General features: G+C 49.5%; 1 protein-coding gene and 1 long non-coding RNA gene across 5 annotated transcripts in view; one reads left to right on the forward strand and one right to left on the reverse strand.

Annotated features, from left to right (window-relative positions):
- DSCAML1 (DS cell adhesion molecule like 1) overlaps positions 1 to 2,220 on the reverse strand; it is a 346,013-nt gene extending 343,793 nt beyond the window's left edge. For 2 of the 4 annotated variants that reach the window (XM_045204094.2, XM_053924087.2), the window contains exon 1: positions 2,006 to 2,186. In XM_045204094.2, the coding sequence (XP_045060029.1) occupies positions 2,006 to 2,051 (46 nt within the window). In that variant the 5' untranslated portion in view covers positions 2,052 to 2,186. Of the gene's footprint in view, positions 1 to 2,005 lie in introns of all 4 variants that reach the window. The other 2 variants (XM_024570871.3, XM_045204095.2) reach the window with 2 other exon arrangements.
- On the forward strand, positions 1,264 to 20,286 carry LOC128780859 (uncharacterized). Its single transcript, XR_008426832.1, has 3 exons — positions 1,264 to 1,332; positions 9,450 to 9,649; positions 20,002 to 20,286. It is a non-coding gene; the product is annotated as an uncharacterized lncRNA (long non-coding RNA).
- The last annotated feature ends 130 nt before the right edge of the window (positions 20,287 to 20,416 follow it).

Below are 20,416 nucleotides of genomic sequence, written 5' to 3' on the forward strand. Positions count from 1 at the left end.
GGAATGGATTTTACCCCTCAGGCTCTTCTGTTGTCTTCTGGGCCTTTCTCCACCCCCACCTCCATCTGCTCCCTCCCTATCAAATAACTTGAGCTTCATTTATTAATGCCCAGCTTCTGGGAGGGAGAGGGGAGAATCCTTCAGGTTTTGCTAAGGGACCTCCACTCCTGGAAAATGGGCTGCTCTGGAAGAGGTCTCCAGAAAGAGGGTGTGGGAGGAGGTTGAGGACAAAGCTGAGCAAGTGTGTGGCAGCAGCCCTGGCCTGTGCTTTCCTCACCAGACAAAATGGAAAAGGGGTGGAGGGTGGAGTGAGAGAGAAAGCTGCTGCTCCTCACCTTATGTATTTTTAATATTAATGTAATTAAAGCTGCAAGCCGAACCAGCCTGCGGGGGTAGAGGGAGGCAGGAAGAGCCTGGAAAGAGGGAGACTGGGTTGTGTGTTGGAGGATGTGGGGGGAACGTTAATGTTAGGCAGCCTTCTTGCTGCCTTAAAGTAGGATGAGGGTGCTGTGCAGGGGGTAAGGGGTTAACCAACCTACTCCAGACTTAGTGTGTCAGCTAGTGGCCCCACTGAGTCTGAGAAACTCACCCCTCACCGCTCACCAGATCTCTAGGCGAACCCCAGCAATATCTTGGCCTTCAGTCTGGCTTCGACGGGGGCGGTATTGACAAATAAAATAAGGGTTACTCTCCTCCCCCAAAGCCATCGTATACTGCAATAAGCTCCAGCAGGTTGCCGACTCCAGATCCCAGGGGTGTGGACACTGCACTGATGGACTGGACCCCCTCCCGTGCACCAACCCTTTGTTGATTGTCCTTCCCCTGTCGCCTAGAGGTCAAGAGTTGTAGCTCCTTCCGGGCTGCCACCTATGCAAAGGGGGGAGAAACGGCCTCCAGGGCGCGAAGGAGAAAAGTTAGAGGGCTGAACTGGTAACGCTGAGCTTGTACAGCCTGCGTGCTTTGCCGCGCAAGGGCGCGGAGTTTGGCCGCCTCATCTCCCGCGGTCTGAGAGCCCGGGGGCACGTCTTCTACCACAGCCTGGAAGCCGGACCGCCAGGGACACAGCCTGGTCCCCACTTGGTGCCCAGGTACTCTGCTCGGGAATTTCTGCCCCCTTCTAATTCCAAGTGCTGGCTATTTTGAGGGTCAGGTGAGCAGCGCCCCAGCAGCAGGTCTGGACATGCCGGACGCCTGGACCCACCCCTAGCAACGCTTTCTCTCTGAGAAAAGCGGCACGCCCCCCATACCCACTCCTGACCGAAGACCTGTCCCCAGGTCCGGCTGACCAGGCACCAAGCGGAAAATCTTGCACCTTGGGGCGCGCTGCTTGAGGTAGCTAAGGCGGAGCCGCGAAGCCTGGGCTAGTGTGGGGGTAGGGGGTGAGGTGGGACCAGCGGTAAACGACCTCTAGGTTTGGAGAACAAACTTGCTTTCCGAGGGACCTCAGTCCTCGGAGCCCCCAGCTCTCAGGACCCCCAGCTCTCCCCGCCCTGCATCCAGCCAAGGCTCGAACGAGCGCCTTTCGGTACGACGCAGGTTGTCAGGGGCGGCAGAGGGACGCACGGTGGCAGAGGAGGAGTGAGCCGCGGAGTCCGAGGCCAGATTAAGCGAGGACTCCCATGCGGACACTCACGGCCTGAGGACCCCTCTGCTCGGAGGGCACCCTGGGGTCCCAGTGCCACCAAGCCGCAGGCAGCGGGCAAGAAGCTAGGGGAGGGGTCTGGGGCACAACTGCGGCCCGGCAAGGAACCCGAAATGAGGGGCTCCTGCACCACCACCTCGACACCAAAACGTCAGGAGCGGTAGTCTAGCGGAGCGGTCCACGGTGGATTCTCACCTGGCCCCTCGCCGGGTGCTGGCCTTGTCCCGGCTGCGACCTACCCAGGGCCAGGCACCGGGGTCGTTGCCCCCGGACATCTGGAGCCCGCCAGGCACCCCGCCTGGCTGTCAGCCACGCGCTCCCCAGCCCGCTGCCCCCGCTGCCCTGGGCTCGCGGGGGTCTCACCTTTGTGTAAAGAGTCCAGGAGCAGGAGGAAAGTTACCAGCCACATGCCATAAAGAGGCCCTATTCTCCGGGGAGGTGGTCCTGTGGCCGGCCGTGCGGCAGCGCCTCTCCCCCGCTCTGCGCGCTCGCAGCCGCCAGCACTCCGCGCCCGCTCGATCTGCTCCTCAGCCGAGCGCTCGGCGGCGGCTCCTCCCTCCTCGGCTCCCTGGCTCCTGTCATCCGCGGGGCTGGGCTAGGCGGCCGTTCTCCCCGCCCCGCCCGCGGCACCCCCGGGCCTGAGCGCCGCGCCAGACCCGAGCCCAGTAAGCCGCCAGCCCCACAAGCCCAGGCACAGAGGAGGAGGCTCTGGCCATACGTCCCCGATAGGGGTTCGCCGTCTGCGACGCAAAGGGTCCCTGCCACCCACTGACTCAGAGCTTGCGGTCGCATACAGGCGTGTCATAAGTGTGCCAAGAGCCCGCCATGCTCGTGCCAAGGATGCCCTGTATCTCCTGGCCCAGTCAGCTGAAGCCTATGCTTCCTGCCTCTTTCAGACTCAGTTTACCCCCATAGGTGGGGGAATATGGATGTTCTAAAAAACCCCCCAGATTAAGATCCTTCATTGCCCGAAAGCTCAAAGCTGAATGTCCTTCCAGCCCCTAGTTCCTTCTGCAGTCGGCCTCCTAGGGAGTCCCAGCTGAGTCCGGACTGCCCCAGCACTCTGCTGGAATTTTTCTCAGCACGTAGCACATGGGGACTATTTAGACATTATCTGCAACACATAGTTCAATGTCCACTGTAACTTCCTCCTGGAGACCACTAAGTGGAAGACAGGACCATCCAAATGATTTGAGGAATTAGCAGAAAGCAGTGACTGCACAGCAATAATTGCAGCAAATAAAGATTGCTGTAAGGCAGACAAGGGCTAAGATAAGATTTCCTTAGCAGTTAATAATGACATGCATTGAATTTCAAATCTATTTTATTATAGAATCAGTTTCTAATTAATGGATATGTATCCTCTATTCCTTAACTGTGTATATAATATTAAATTCCTTTGAAACTGAAAAAAAATAGTTCAGTGTCTGCTGTAACGCTTGTATCTTCCTCCTGTATCTTCCTCTTGTATCTTCCCTCCTGTATCCTTCCCCAGCCCCCAACTTTCTCACCAAAAAAAATTGGCTTCTTCCTTATACCAACCTGCATGAAGCTGGTGTAAAATTGAATAGGGCTCTAGTGAAGGTATCTTCTCAATTACCAAATAAACGTTGAGCACCTGCTGAGTACCAGATACTGGGTTAGACACTGGGGACAAAGGCTGGATAAGTCAGGTCAGCTATGAAAAAGGTTGCTGTGGTTGAGAAACTCTCCTCATGTTGTAATTCCAAAACAAGGGCCCAAGCAGGATCCAGAGAAGGGGTCCACAATAGCCCTGAGAATGGAATAAGCCAGGACTGAACCTCCTCTCAGAAAGGATAATGGAGGCCACCTTGATGTGCCCTGGTCACTTGGCTGGGCATGCTTTTGACCCAGTTCTCTGCTGTGTGCAAGGAGAGGGGAGTGTGAAGGAGGAAGGAAGATAGAGAGGATGCTGTAAAGCTCTACTTGACAGAGGAAGAAAATTTACCTCCCCCAAATGTCTTTCCCAAGATCAGATAAGAGAACTAGGACTCCTCATTCCCAGATTTTACCAAGATATCCCTGGAGATTTCAATTTAAATTTTAAAAATGCACATTTACTTTCTTACTATGTTAAAATATACATAAAAGCTACCACTTTAACTGTTTTCAAGTGGTATTTAGAACATTTACAATGTTGTGCCACCATCACCACTACCCATTTCCAGAACTTTTTCATCATCCAAACAGACACTCTGTGCTCTTTAAACAGTAATTCCCTATTCTCCCCAGGGGTAACCTCTGATCTACTTTTATGTCTCTATGAATTTGCCTATTCTAGGTACCTCATAATATATAAGTGGAATCATATAACATTTGTCCTTTGGTGTCTTATTTCACTTAGCATAATGCCTTCAAGGGTCATCTATGTTGTAGCACAGATCAGAATTTCATTCCTGTTCATGGGTGAGTAATATTCCATTGTGTGTATAGATGACATTTTGTATAACTATCCATTTGTGAATAGTTACTTCCACTTTTTGGTTGTTGTGAATAATGCTGCTATGCGCATGAATGTACAAATATCTCTTCCTCTGAGATCCTGCTTCCAATTCTTTTGGGTACCTAGAGGTGAAATTGCTAGATCATATGGTAATTCCATTTTTAACTTTTTGAGGAACTACCAAGTGCATTTTTTATATAACATTAAGAGTATAAAGGGCTCCCACCCACAATTGTTCCCTGTAATACTCACCAGATCTTTTGAAGTTTTATCACCCCCTTCTAACATGTGAGAAAATTAAGACTTAGCTCTTCAAGGTCACCTCCATTTGTATCTCAAGTAAGACTAGAACCCAGCTCTTCTGGCTCCAGGGCAGAGCTGCTTGCTTTAAACTGTGCTGCCTCTGCTTTATGATGCTAAGTCACACTCTAAAGTGAATGCTTTTTAGCTAGCCGTTTTGTCCTCTGTAAACTGACTGCACACAGTTGTTTGAGATGACCCAACCTGACCTTTGCTTTACATATGTAGAAACTGAGGCCCAGAGGGAGGAAGCTGTGGACCTGCCCTGGGCCTTGCAGGCAGTGACAGCCCATGTCTCCAGTCTTCCAGCTTCACTCTCTTCCTTCACCACCCCCAGCCTCCTGGGCTCATTCTTCCCTCATGCCCCTTCCCTTCTAAAGGAGATGGTTGAATCCAGTTATTTAAAACTAAACCTGTTGACCTAGAGCACCTGGTCAGGCCATGCCTAAAATAAACTGCTAAGTCAGACAGGCTGAAAGGGGCTGCTATCTGCTGGGAGGGGGGCTGCATTGAGTGAGCCAGGAGTATTGGCCCAGCTGCTCATGCCTCACATTCTGGAAGGAGAGAGGAGGAGCCTACTTTCTCCATTTACCTAAAGTGCATCCTACAACCTCAGTGTCCCTGTTATGCTAGTTACAATTAGGGGTCTTTAAGGGACCACAGCACTGTGTGTAAAGGGCCAAGCCTTACCTGAGGGTGAGGTCATTCACCCTGTCACTAACTATAGTCTGGCTGTCCCCTACAGAGGAGTCTTATATGTAGGAACAGGGCATGGGAAGGTGGAGAGAGAAGACTTAGGGACTCTCTCTAGCACAGGGAACCTTTATAATGTCATGGATGATAAGAGTGTGGCTTTGGAGTTAGAGCTGAGATCTCAGCCCAACTCTGCCACTGACTAGCTGTGCACCCTTGGGGAATATATGTGAACCAAGCTCCAGTTCTGTCACGGGTAAGGTGGGGACAGCCCCAGCATCTTCCTCAAGAGCAGTTGTGAGGATTAAATAAGGCAAGCCCAGGGGCTGGCATTTTGTAAGCCCAGGTGAATATATCACTAATGTTCCTGGCTTTGCTCAGGGGACCTGACCTATGGGAGGGAGGGGGGGGTGGCTCTGTTGAGGGATGTTACACTCCATGCTGCAACACAGCCAGAGCTAAGGAGTTGGCAACCCAGGCATAAGCTGCAGAAACACAGAAGGAAGGTGCACTTGAGAATGGAAAAGCACTGGGAGATGGCCAGCAAGGGAAGGACATGAAAATAGATAGTCCTTATGTTTTTTGTATTTCCCACTTCTTAGGTTTTGTCCCTCTTTAGTATTTGAGGGAAATGTCTTTGAAGATGACAGCCTGGTTTATATGTGTTCAGAAGTCCCTTCTTGACTGGAGTTTACCGAGAGAGCTAGCTCAGCAAAGTCAGCAAGAATCCTAGGGAGGACGCCCCATGGGGAAAGTGAACCTTGGGGTAAGAGAGTGGGTTTATTTCACCCATGTCCACCCTGAGCCCTGATGCTCCCCTCCCACAGCTGACATTTGGGAGGGGCTACTTTTTTATTTTGATAAAAGAGACAATCTCCTCACAATCTCAAATTGGATAGAAGCCCTCACACCCATACACAAATACACGCACCCCAAGTGAGAACGAATGCAGCTGCAGGCAAACACGCGTGTGTACAGAAAACACAAACAGTTAGTGACAGCACACTTGCTCTCAAATGCAGTTTGAACACAATCCAAAAATTCCATACTCACACCTGTGCACATGTCTTAACATTATTATTTTTTAAAATCCTCACCTGGGGATATGTTTATCGATTTTAAAAAAAGAGGAAAGGAGAGAGAGAGAGAAACATACCGAACCCAAAGTCTTTTTTGGTGTACAGCCAGCGCTCCAACCAACTGAGCCACCAGGCCAGGGCTAACATTATTTTTTTAAAGCCTAAAATTTTGGGGATTCATTTCTAGTAGGGACATACCATCTATTTAAAAACAATTATTAATTTCAATATTTTATTGCATCAGAATATTGGGTGATGATGTAGCTGGTGTGTGTGTGCACACACATGTTACTGATGCCAGTTGAAACAGCAATATGAAGGCCCTGGTAGTGAACCCTCTTCAATTCAGGTTAATCATGGATATTTGGGGATATTAGTTTGTCATATTATACTAGGACTAGAGCCATCATGATAAACAACAGATGCTTTTAGTGTTTAACTCAAACATCAGCTTATATATTTTGGATACTTTTCTTAAAAAACTAAGGCACATGATTAGTTTAACAAAGCCTTCATATGTGCTTTGAAATTCTTTAACAACTTTATATAAATATGGTTTTCACAAAAGAAATCAATACTGAACCAGGTCAATGTTAAAAACTTAACATTTGGGGTTATATAGCTAATTCAGGACTGACCTTCTTAATACTTATTTATTGATTGAGGGGAAAAGAAAATAAGAATTTTCCTGCCTTTTTCCCCCAATTTGTAATAAACTTTAATGTTATAGGAAGAGTCCTGGACTACAAATCAGGAATTCTGGGTTCTAGTTTCACCTTTGCCACCTTAGCCACCTGGTGAGACAAGTCACTTTATTTTTCTTGGCCTCAGTTTCCTCACCAGTAAAATGAGAGAGTTGAGCTGGAATAATGACAAAGGTCGCCTCCTAACACTGGAAACAAGGTGAGTACAAACAAATACACACGTCTTACCCCATGTAGAGGTGTGCGTGTGTCTCTATGTCCCCACAAACCTATGCATATTCTCTGTTGCATGCAAAGAAACAGGAATACAAATTTTCATGCACAGATACCTAGAACACAGACAGACACAAGAAAAACACACACACAAATCAAAAAGATTTTGCTTCAAATGCATGCACATGTAGCTAAAATACTTCCGTCTTCTAGAGACAGGATGAATCATTGCAATTGGTAGACTGGACTATCTAAAAACGTGTACGTATTGTTAAATTACCTAAGGGCTCCTTAAACCAAAATACTATATGCTTAGCTTGGTGGATGTCTAGGCACGTTTCACCTTTTATCCTCTCAACATTTTGGATTGCAATATCATGGTTCTAAGCCCACTGGAACAAAGGGCTCAAGGCTCTGAGGCTCCTCCCCCACAGATGGACTCTCTAGGGTCCTGTTGCCCTTGTTCACCCCACTGTCTCAGGAGGGCTGGTCAGGAAGGCTGGAGGTCCCTCAGTAACTATGGTCTCTCTCCTACTGTTCTCCCTCAGCTCACCACTCTGAAACTTGCTGAGAAACCAAGCCAGAGAGGTTCCATGAAGTTTGAATTCTATGGATCTGAAGCTCACTGTTGCAATTCTCTCTAGAGTTGGGGGAAGGCGGGGGAATCTGAACTAAGAGGGAAAGAAGAAAATTCCATGAGTGGAACCTAACTTTGATGGCTTCCCAAGTTCTCCTGCAGTCCTTCTGATCCATGAGACACAAATGTGCTTATAAAATTGTGTCTAAGTATCTTCCATCTGGAAAGCAGTTTTTCACTTTTTTTCTCAAGTGCCCAGTGCCCCATCCCCCCTTGAGTAAGCTTTCCCATGCAGCAGGGCTGGGCAGGCACCCACAGCCTTCCCAGACCAGCCCTGAAGCCCTCCTCTGGGCTCTGCCTGCCCCACACATCCGCCTGGCCTGGGCTCCCATCCCTTTATCCCACACTGTGGCTATTTATACATGTGTCTGATTCAAATCCTAACCCTTTTGATTTATACATGCAGAGCCTAGCCTGGTCATCTTTGTACTCAGGGCACTCAGTAAATGCTGATTTAATGACTAGATGACCTCATTCTTAGAGGGTTGCAAATACCTGATTAGACTTTGTGGGTCATGCCTTCCAGAGGCATGTCCTTTAACCAGAACCAAAGCTTTAAGCTTTGCAGTTCTCACATTAGAGTTTCTTGCCGGGAAGGGTGAGCACTTGGCATGGCATAGGAGCCTGCAGGAGTAAGTGACTCTAAAGCCCAAGTCTTGGCAGATACCTGCTCAGCGGGCAACACCATCATCTTCATCATTGTCATTGTCACACAAGGCCATCAGGATCCAAAGGCTTCAGGTTTTCTTTCATTTCTGATCCTCACCAAAAATAGATAGTTGGGACCAGAATTTGTTTTGCTTGTTATACAGATGAAGAAACTGAAGCTGAAAGAGGTTTGTGACACACCCAGAGGCAGATCCACCATGAAGCTAATACAGCTGCAGCTTCAGAGACCTATAGGGCCCCTGTTGTGCATTCAGATGCTCAAGTATTAATGGTAATTTGGTAGAAAACTATAGATTAACTACGATCCATTATGACTGCTCCTCTTTTCCACTCTCTTGGGTCTAACATGCATTCGGGGACTTGACTCAGGATCCCCCAGAGTGAGTGACGGCTGCATTCCACCTGAGATTGGTGAGATGTATTACTACGGGTTCACAGACACTACTGTGCAGCCAACCCAGCTGGGGGATGGCTGCACGTGAACACTACCACCCACTGGACCGGCTCTCTTGGCTTTGCTGCATATGTTGCAGGGCCAGAAGTTGTATCACAGTATGATTATGGCCTGAGGTACCTGCACCAGAGGTGTGTGTGTAGTGGAGGAAAACTCAGGTTCAAAATGCAAGCAGCCAGAAGCTAGTCTGTGTAAATTGTGAGCAAAAGTAATGTAAAAAAATTATAGAGGTGTGTCAGCAGTTCGTTAACACAAATATTGTTATTTGACCAAAGTTTGTGATGTTTGTGGTATTTGTCAGCTTTTTCAAGATTTATAATTTGTTACTACTTTTTTATTGTTCTCAATAATCATGTTTGTACCTAATTTGGCATTCATAATTTTGTACTGTTTTCCTTAAAGAGGCCCCTCCAAATGGTCTAAGCTTCAGGTCCCACAAAAGCTGAGTTCATCCCAGGAACTTGCCTCAGGTCCCACGTGAGGGCTGAGCTGGGCCCAGAACCAGGTTTTCTGGATTTGGGCCCAGGGGTCTTCCCAACACAGTCTCTTGCCCTCAGAGATGTAAGTCAATGTGTAACTTATATATTTGTACAGTGCTATACACACAGAAGGCACTTAAAAATGCCACAGCTCCCTGAAGAGAGTCCCGCAGAACGAAGAGGAAGTCAAGGCCTGGGTCCATGGTGATGGCCTTGACGTGGATGCTGGAAGTCCTCCTCCTAGAAAATCTGGACATTTTATCTGGGCCTGACCTGTTAGTCCACACACTGGAGGATCTCGGGGATGGAAGACAGGTTAGTGCTGCCCTAATCCCCTCTATACTCTCTCTGTGGGACAATGTCCCTCCTGTCACTGGGATGGGGGCCACCAGCATGGAAGACTGAGATGCCCTTTAAAGCCCAGGAGATCAGGAAGCCCCTCCAGCCACTCTGTGCAGGGAAAGTCCCCCTGCTGGAAGTCAAAGTCACAGAGCCAGGGAGCTAGAAAGGGGGGTAGAATGCTGTTTGATACGGTGACGGTAAACGAGTTGTGGGGACAACAGGGGTGATCAGTCTAACTCGGCCAGTGGGCCAATGACACCTTAGAGCTCACCTCACCATCCTGTCTTTTACCCATGGGCTCTGTCTACACCACCAGACATGTGCTGACACAGCCTCTGGTTAAATGCTTCCAGAGACAAGGAAGATACTCAGAAGCTCATACCAACTTTACTGTCTGTGGTCATGCACATACTTTTCTCTGTTGAACCCAGTGTGGTCTATAGCCATAGCACCCTGAACCTGCCTGATCTTGTCTGAACCCAGTCTGCCCTAGCCATGTGGAGTTCAGAGGGTGTGCCTAATCTCTGCCAGATGACTGTATTTTCTGTGTTTGAAACGGTCACCATAGGCCCCCAAACCTTCCATTTGCCAGGCTGAATATCCTGCTTCCACCAACACTTTTTCTGACATAATTTCCAGACCCTTCACTCTGCTGGTTTCCCTTTTTGCACAAATTCAACTTTAGCAGCAGCTCTCTTAGAAACAGAATGGACCCAACACTCCAGATGACGGCTGAGCAGCCTCAAGGACAGGAACTAGCTCTGGCTTGAGAGGTGTCTGACCTCTTACTCTATTGGGTTTTGGGGGCTCACATGCCAACAAAGCTGGGCCTCTTTCCTGTGGCCGATGCTGAGCAGGGCTACCAAGCCCTGAGCTCCTAAGGTGGGTCACTGGGTAAGAAAGTGTGGTTACACATGTCACGTCAATTATTGAAGGCTGGGAGATAAACTACCTGGGCCCAATGGCAGCACTTACACACTTCAGGGATAATGTACAACCTCTGAGGTGCTAGCTTGGCCCCAGTGAAGGTGGCAGACCTCAGCTGAGGTCGCAGGTATGAGGAGCAGGAAGTCCTAATTTTAGGCCACAAAAGCACTGAAACTCAGTATCTTTGCCACACTTGACTTTATTTTAAACAAACTCAGCTGAAAATATAAAAAGATCTAATATTGCATTTCCTAAATGTTTCATGAGAAGGAAATGGTTGATAGGCAAAAACTAATTCATGGTCAAATAGGTTTGAAAAATACTGAAATAACCAAAGATAAGTAGGTTTCTTTCACTTACCAGAGCCTCTAAATGCTAATGGGCATCTCAAATATCCACGTGGCACACACAGTGAAGTATTTGATGATCTGTGTCTGACTTTTCCTGGTCTAAAATCTCGTCCTTTCACTGGCCATTACCCACACTCGACTCAGAGAAACCACATGTTATCAGTTTTTCCATCTTTTAGCAAGTTTGTGCCTAGCTCCTGGGCAAGAAGCAACCAGCATTTTCAGATGCTCTACCCCAGAGTCCCTGCTCTAGAGGCCTGGCTCAGGGGGGAAAGAGACATGCAGGGAACAGCAAAGGAAGGTCCCTATGCTGAGTTGAGAGGTCAGAGCAGGAAGGGCCTAGAATGAATACACCACAGTTATCTTGTCACAAAGGAGAGAACAGTGGTTGAGGAAATGACATCCAGACCACAGGGCTTGCAGTCAGCGGCACCAGGGCTCCTGACCCCATGCTTGTAATCCATCCTGTGGCACGTGTGGCCCAGGGGGTGTTGTCCTTTGTCTCTGACCCACTGGTGGGTTATGCCCTGTGCATCACTCCATCCTTGGCAGCCAGGCGTGTTGCAGGCCTTCTGTAAGTATCTATCCAGTGAAGCAACAATGGCAGGTATGGTCAGATGACTTTTAAGATCTCACCTTTGGCTGAGATTCCATGAGTCAGTGAAGAGAGCTTTTAAGCTCAGAGAAAGGGGTGGTCAGAGAAAACCAAGGCAGGATGTAAGTGGGCTTGCAGATCCTGCATAAACAGAGCAGAGGGGAGAAGGACATACCAGGCTGCGGAAGAAGGGGCCTCCTGCTGGGTTTCAGGACAGTCTGGCTCTGTGGTATACATCTACCCATCTGAGATATCAGCAGGCCCCACCAGAGGTTGCTCAGGGTTGTTTTCCAAGACTCATCTGTCAGAACCTTGCAGCTAAGCCAAATTCTGAATCAGCCAAAATAGTGCTGTTTTATTTTTATTCTTTTTGGCAAATTATAATGGAACCATGAACTCCCAATAATAGCAATTATAACTGAGCACTTGCTATGGGCCCAGAACTATGTTGAGTATTTTAGATGCAGAATATCAGTTACCTCTCAAGACAACCCTGTAAGACCAGTATAATTATTATTGCCACTTTACAGAGAAGGAAACTGAGGTGTAGAAAAATCAAATAACTTGTCCGACTCACATAGCTAGTAAGCATCAGATACTCAGGCTTTGACCTGGGCACTGCCACTGCAGAGTCTTCCTTCTTTTTATTGCCATTGGTGGTGGCAGTAATGTTTCTGCGGTCACATTTTTAAAGACTTTTTAATATGACTAATCTCATACACACCAAAAGTGGAGATAAAATAGTATAAAGAATTGCCACGCACCCATCTTCTAGATGAAACAATTGTTGACTCATGGCCAATCTTGTTCATTTCTATTCCCATTCTCCTCCCACTTCCCATCACCAAGGATTTTTTTGGAAGCAAATCTCATGCATTATATAATTTCATCTGTAGATCTCCTTGTGTGCATCTCTAAAAGACAAGGCTGAAACCTCATTCTCAGTCACTACACTTTATGTCATCCCTACTGAGATGTAGCTTAAACCAGGTACATGCCCTCTACATATGCTGGACTTCAGGCTGGGCACCACCTGAAACGGCCAAACCATGCCCTTGGGGTGTAGATGCAATCAGCTCACTCCCAGAAGTTCTTACTTCACAGCCTGCTCAAAGGGCCTTTCTGAGCCTCCTCCGTGTGTCTTGCTGTAGCTGAAGCCCCTGCTGTCAGTCTAGCTCCTCAGGAGATGGGAAAAAACTAGATGTGGTGGTCTTCTGCATGGTGGGATTATTGCCACAAGGCCATCAAGTCTTTCTTTACCAACCCAGACCCAGTCCTGGTTCAGGATGATTTAGGATGCTCTCCTCTGCCTAGGAGGGATGACTTCCCACTCCACCAAGTGTAAGAGCAAGAGGTATGGAGGAGATGGAGCGGAAACACCTGGAGTCAGAGATTCACTATTTCTCTCATGAACTGGAAAGGCCATGTCTCACTTTCTTCTTCAGTAACATGGGAGCATAACAGGTGCCTGGTAGTGTGGTTGTGAAAGTCCAAAGAGATGGGCAAGTTTTCTCTGTGGAGTAGGCTGAAGGAGGATGCAGTACCTGCCATGGCCAGCAGGTGTCAGCCAGAGACTAGCACTGGAAACCTCGGGAGTAAAGGTGGAGACTACCCATTGAGAGAATTACCCTCCATATTGGATCCAGTGGGAGTAGGGGGAAGTGAGAAAAAGTTCAGGTTGTGGGATTTCGCCTTAGAAAAGTCAGCCTTGGGTCTGGCTCTATCCAGAGTTAGAAAGCTGAGCTGTGTAGCTTTCAAAGCATGCTCACATGAAAACCCCAGTGAGACCAGCATCAATATCCCCACTTTAGAAACCAGAAAATTGAGGCTATAAGAAAAAAGTGATTTGCTAAAGGTTATACAACCACTAAATGACAACCACCTCAAGGCTTCTGCTTCCATGTTGTGGGTACTCTGCTGAGACACAGCCTCAGAGGCCAATCCTTTGAGAGGAAACCTGAGACCAGCTGTATTTGCTCCTCTGGAAAAGTGAGAAAAGTGCAGGTGCTCCCAAAACTCGAGCATGTAATGTGCTGTCCTCTGAGAGAGTCTCACCTCTCTGGGGCTCAGATTCCACTGTTCAGTGAAGGGCTAACCTAGATCAATGGCTCCCCAGCCCAACCACAATGGTGCACACATGCTTACAGGGGTAGGGAGACACAGAAAGACATAGACACAGAGAGAAAGGGAAATTCCAAGCTATGGAATCAGGAATCTATACTGTACATTTCCCAGGTTATTTGGATGTAAGTAGCTTAGCATGGGTCTTAGGATTGTCATTTGGGAAACACTAGACTAGATGATCTATGAGTTTATATTCTACAGTTTCATAAACAGTTTCCACTTAAACTTGTCAAAACACCTAACACAGTGTCTGGCACATACTTGATATTCAAATATTCCATAGATATTTTGCTGAATGAATGACTGAGACAGCATACAGTCACCCAACACAGTGAAAACCTTGGTTGATATTGCTTCATCCCTCAATTAAAGCCCACTTTGCATTTTTGTAGCATTTTATGGCTTACATATTTTGTTTACACACATGATCTCATTCGATCTTTTTAATTACCATTCTAGATGGGGAAACTGAGGCTCATAGACACTAAGGGACTTGCCCAGTGCTGCCCAGCTAGTCAGTGGCAGAGCCAAGCTGGGACTCCAAGTGTGTACCCGCCCTCTCAGCATCTCCTTTACTGCACTATTCCTGCTGCACATCCTTTTTACGGCATGGTTTTGAGAAGAGGAAAAATATCAGATCTACAAGAGATTGAGCCTTCCCAAACTGTCAGGGATTGCCTCCAGTTTTAGGAGAGGTGACAGAAGTTTGTCCAGGGACATCAGGATGATGAGCACTCCTGCCTCATTTGGTGAAGCAGCTCATTGGGAGGCTCCAAGGTGGATGGACAGGTCCCACTAGGTGGCCCAGAACATCAGCATCTACACTCCCTGGAGTGGACAGTTTGGGAAGCACAAGAGCCCACTCTCCCACCCCCTGCCCCCACCCCCACATTCTGCCTGGCCCCTGAGGTGTGGCCCTGCTTCTTGAAGGGACATTCTGCTGCCTTCCTAGCTGCTGGTAGTCTTCACCGCCCTCTTCCACCCCTCTGTTCCCAGGTGTCTGCACAGGGAATCCGGTTATCTGCCTCCCCCTAGTGACACAGGATGAGGTGGGATGGGTACTGCTGGCTTCTGTGCTGCACAACACAGCTCAGATTCTCCTCCATAGTGGCTCTGCCCTTCAGGACGCTGTTCAAGGAGGGCCAAGAGGCAGAGGTCCTGAGTCTACCCTCAGACTGGCCAGATCCCAGCAAGAAGCTGGCACAACCACAGGACCCAGCCCCAGACACTGCTTAGCACCATCTGAGCCATGGTGTGGACTTGCCACACCTTACTCACTCCCTGCCCTAGCTGTGTCTATGTCAGTCCCTAAAAACTATCAGAGGGGACACACAATGTCCTCTGATCTCAGCTGAGGGATTCAAGGTCCAAAGAGGGACCTGCAGGGAGGCAGGGTGGAGCCAGACCATTACTCAGGTCTCCAGATACTGGGGTCACCCTCTTTCACCCTCTGCTCAGTTCCCCCCCGCTTCCTGGTCTGTTCAACTCCTCCCAAGTTCCAACATCACTAGTAACACATGTGCATGAGTGCACCATGCCCATGCCCACATATACATATACACTCCCACACACTCACACACATACACACTCACATACGCAACGCATACAAAGTTTTTTCACAAACCCTCCCTGGCCCCAGCACAGTAGCCATAGACCACCCTCTGCTGGTCTCAAGGGAACTGGGGAGCCCACAGCTAAGCTGGCAGATGGCCCAGGGCATGTGACACCTTTGAGGGTGAACCAGGCCAAGTCCACGCCATGGCTCAGATGGTGCTAAGGAGTGTCTGGGGCTGGGTCCTGTGGAGTGCCAGTCTCTTCCTGGGACCTGGCCACTCAGGGGCCCTCTGCTTCTTGGCCCTGCCCCATGAGCGTCCTGAGAAGAATGTCCTGGACAGAATTTTTGAAATATGAAAATATTAGGTAATGGGCTGGGTTGCCTGGAGGGGTCCAGAGAAAGGGAACACACTTAGTGTTAGCAGAGAAAGAGCCCTGGAGACAGTCATCACAACGGCCACTGGTTATAGAGGGCTGGTCAGCAGCAAGGAACCTCCATTTGAAACTCTCTATTTAGGGAAACTGAGTCTTAGGTCAGCACTTGCCCACAGTACCATAGTCCATAACTGGCCAAACCAGGGCTGAGATCTGAGCCTGTAGTCCATGCCTATGATCTTAACTGTGATGCCAAGGAAGAAATGCTAGCTGCCACTGGACTGGCCCCCAGGGCCCAACCCCCAAGTGAGCATGCACCCCACCACCCCAACCAATCTTCCCAGAATGTAGCACCAAAAACCCTCCTTTCCTCTTGGGGAGCAGGAGGCGCTGGGTCCACATGTGGGTAATCTTGCATCACTCATTCATTCATTTGTTTGTACAGTCGTGTGCTCATTCAACATTTATTGAGCAGATACTAAGTACCAGGAATGGGCTCAGAATTGGGGGTTGGGGGAAACTATCACACACAACACCTGTAGCTGGCAGACAGTGGGCAAAAAGACAGGAAGGGACAGTCAGAATCAGGGAGATGTGAGGTCATTTCCCCTTCCCCCACCCACCCAGGCTGGGAATGGTTCAGGAGTAGTCAAGTGCCAGCTGGGCGCATCCCACTCATGCTCTGGACAGGCACCTGAGGGCTGAGGCCACTCCCTCATGACTTTATTAGCTTCATGGAGAGCATATGGTCCATGGACATGAAACCTCAGACCAGAGGACACCATGCAGGCTGGGTTAGGCATGACTCTGTTACTGATTGATAGGCCTTTCAGGAAACAAAGAGCACGAGAGAATTCAGCATGCTCCTGGCTGTGGGCCAAGCCAGCCTCATCTCCTCTGCTTTGTCAAGTGTGTCTTTTTGTCTGCCTTCTTCATCACTTGGCGAGTGCCTCTGTTTTAACTACCAGGAAGAAGCCCGAATGTGTATCTGTGGTGTGTGTGTGTGCATGCACCTGCATCCTTTCCCTGAGCCCAGCTTTTCTGTGGGCAGGAGGGAACAAGGGCATTAACAGCAGCTCCCCACTCACCTCTTCCCTGAGCCCCTTGACTTTGAAGCCAACACCTGGAATTTTTGTCTTGTGCTCCCAAAGCCAAGTCCGGAGACTCATAGATATGGACTTCTCAAGGTCACACAGAGACTGAGGGCTAATCTGGAATGGAGGCTAATTTTCCATCCTCTTCAGCACCGGATGTGCTGAGCTGCAGGTGACATTCTGGGGTCGTGAATCGCTGCCCCAGCTTGGAACGTCCCCCTTTTCTATCCTTTCCCTGGCTGTGCTCACCTGAGGAATTCTTCTTGGTGACAACAAGGAAGCCCTTCAGGGGAGGTGAGAGTTCTTGAGAAGGGAACCAAGTTTAGAGAGCTCATGTGGAACAGCAGCCAAGAGTGCCTGACACGCTGAAGGGTGGGGGTGGGACTGTGGTTGGTCACCCAGGTCAGAGCCGGCAGCTCAGCAAGCCAGAGATGAGCCGTCAAATCAGGGGAGCTGCCATCTGATACGGCTTGTTTCAGGTCCTTTCAAGGCATGAGACCCATCCACATCTGGGGAAGAACCCCTCACCCTGGTCTCTTCTTGCCACCTCCCTAACCCCTTTAGTGTCAGTTAGGCCAAAGCCCTGAGTGCCAAGGCTCCCAGTTTTAAATAGGATTTCTTCCCAAGCCCTCAGTCACTCGACTGCAAACAACATAAAGGGTCCCCAATCTGGGAGTCTCCTTCTGCCACCAGAGCCTGGGAAAAAGACTGATCCTGGGTTTCTTCAAAGGCCAGGGTCACTGTGCCCTGGCTCTCCCAGTCTAGTTCCTGGCTCAGCCCTGCCTTCCCAAGGCTCTTCTTGATAGAGGTTGCCATGGCCCTGGATTCAAGGCCCAGCCAGTATTCACCCCAACAGAACAGGCTGGGTGGCCATGGCATTTGCCTCTCATCTCCCCTGGCCAGGGAAGGACTGGGTCACTGTTGCCCCAGAGGGCCTGCTGAACTGCATGCAGTTCAGAGCTTAGCTGCCTGGGGCCACAGGTCAGCAGGGAGGTAATTAATCTCTCCAACAGCAGTCCGCTGCCCAGGAGTGAGGAGGGCTGCAAAGAGGGCCTAGGGGCAGACTCAATACCCTCCTGTGCCCTGGCGCCTCTTCAGCACAGCCCCCACTCTGCCTGCCATCTGTCTGCCCAGGGAGCCCACTCCCTCTGACAGTGGTAGGACCAGTGAAGATGCTCAGGGTGTGTTTTGGGGGTGCGTCCTCACTCAGCTGGGGAAAGTTCGAGATGGCTTGAGGGGCCTCCCCCAAGGTCCCAAAGTTGAGAAAAACCTGAGGCCTGTGCCAAGGGCACCCTCCCTCTCGAAAGGGGACCCATGCTTGTAGGAGCTAGGGATCACCCAGTCCAAGCCTCTCATTTTCTGATGAAGAAACCATGTAGACAGAGGAAAGGGCCTTGCCCCAGTTTAACCAGCCAGGAAGTGTCAGTCACAGCCAGAGAGGGGACCTCCTGCCCCCATCCACTGCCCCCACCCTAGGCTCTTTCTCTGCTCTTACTACCCCCGTGTGTGAACTGCACATCCATTAAGCAATGCAGAGGCAGAAGAGACTGGGCGGTAAACAGGGGTCTGGAGCTGATGGGCTCACCGGGTAATACTCCTGCTCCACCCTGAATCTTGTGCCTCACTCCTCCTGTGCACAGATACTGTGAGGAAAGGCCAAGGCTAAGCAGGCTCAAAGGAAGATCTCATGGCCTTCCAGGGCCAGCAAGTGCCTTTGGTGTCCAGAAGACTCTCTCTCAAGGTTACAGGGAGCTGTGGTAAGCACATTTCTTGGGCAGAGTGGAGCTACCTGCCCCTCTCCCAGACTGAAGCTGGTCAAGTTTTCCTGAGGCCCTCTGAGCCTCCACTCTGCATCTGTTCCCCCTGCCTGCCACTTGCCTCACATCCCACCCTCAGCCGTGCCCACCTGCTCTGTCAGTGACTTTCAGCTCGACACTAGGCCCACCTGGAGAGGTTTAAAAACCATCAATGCCCCATCAATTAAGTCTGAATCTCTGCAGCTGGGGTTGGGAAGTATTGCTCAGGCAGCCAACCTCTTTCCCTCACCGCCCCACACACGTCTCTGGCTAATGTCCCCGGTCCTCCCAGGTCCTCCTTATGATGTTGATTAACTCAGACTGTGGGGTTAGAGGCTTCATGGTTACCTGAGCACTGGGAAAGGTGTGCAGAGTACATAGGTCTCTGCTTTCCAGAACCAGTGAGGGCTCAAGACCACCACAGCCAAGAATTGCCCCCAGAGTAGGGTGTGATGCACCTGAGGGTGTGTACATGGAATGAGAGGAGCTCAGGGTTTTTCCAGGATCCAGTCCTCCTGGCAGACCATTCGGGAAGCCCCTCCTCATTGCAAGGGACCCCCAGCCCTTGGTAAGACTGGTTTGAAAACCCAAGTTTGAAAGGGTTCCTGGTAAGACCCATGCTCTCTCTGGTGGTAATAATGGGAATTGCATACCCTTAGACAAATGCTGGTTTTGTTGCTATTGTGATTAAGAGAAATTTACCCAATCACTTCTCAGGCTTGGGTGTTCTTTGTGACATAGTTTGTATATGAATTGTGGAAACACCCAGTGTTAAAGGAAAGTTCAGAAGCTCCCAGTCCACGAGAACTTCGTGAGCAGGGAAGGAGAAGTGAGGAAAAGGGCCCAGACCAGGAGTGGGTCACAGATCTCAGAACGCCCCCAGGGTCCGTGGTTCTCAGCACTGGCTGCTCTCCAGAGTCACCTGGACACTTGTTGAGCATCGGCTTGAGTGAGACCCCAGGACTTATATTCATTATGTCTGGAGGGGATGCTGGGTGTCTGGTGCCCTGAACAGCACCCCAGGTTCTCCGGGTAGATAACTTCATGAAGCCTCACATTTCATGGGATCGAGGGCTTGCAGCAGGGGCAGAGAGGGAAAGTGACTCGCCCAGGGCCATTTTCCCTCCAGAGCAGCTGGACTTTTTATCTGAGTTGGCAGACTCAGAGCCTGTACAAGGGGGACCCCCACCCCCCAAAACCACAATTATCTCTGGAGAACAGGCCCCTTGTCGTACAGGCTTCCCCTGCTAGGTGAGTATTCTAGGAACCCATCTGTATCAGTGTACCTACCAGCTGGTGTTGTTGTGAGAGGCTGTGTTCAGCTTCAGTGAATCTTTTTTGAAGACTCTTTCAACATATTTGCCGATTCGTGATGGGTGATTTATGAGGGCACCTGCCTACACTGTGCTGAGTGTTCAGCAGTTTTTGACCAAAACCGGCATGACCCCTGTGCCCCACCCTACCTAGTCACCTGATCTCACCCTGAGTGACTTTTTTTTTGTTTCCCCAGATGAAAAAAGTCCTCAACATTTTGCTGATATGGAAGAGGTGAAACAAAAAACAGCAGAAGCACTAAAAGGCATCAAAATCTATGAGTTCAAAATGTTTTGATAGGTGTACATCAGATGGAGCATACTTTGAAGGTGACTAAAATTAATACATGTAAGAATAAAGAAACAATATTTTATAAATAAATTCCGGGGGATTTTTTTTTTTGGCTTCCCCTCATATATAAAACGTTCTTCTCTCCACTTGCCTAGGTGGGCCACAGGCCTGGAGTACCCCCTCTTCCTGTTGCTACATCCAAGAAGCTTCAGGAACTCCTGAAGGCCCCCCGGGGGGACCTGCTTCATTCTGGCCCACGCCTCCCACTGTCGTGGGCAGCCCAAGTGCGTGCCCGTCTCATGTAGAAAACACAGAGCTCT

Source organism: Desmodus rotundus, chromosome 5 (genome assembly GCF_022682495.2).
Source record: "Desmodus rotundus isolate HL8 chromosome 5, HLdesRot8A.1, whole genome shotgun sequence".
NCBI classification, from domain to species: domain Eukaryota; kingdom Metazoa; phylum Chordata; class Mammalia; order Chiroptera; family Phyllostomidae; genus Desmodus; species Desmodus rotundus.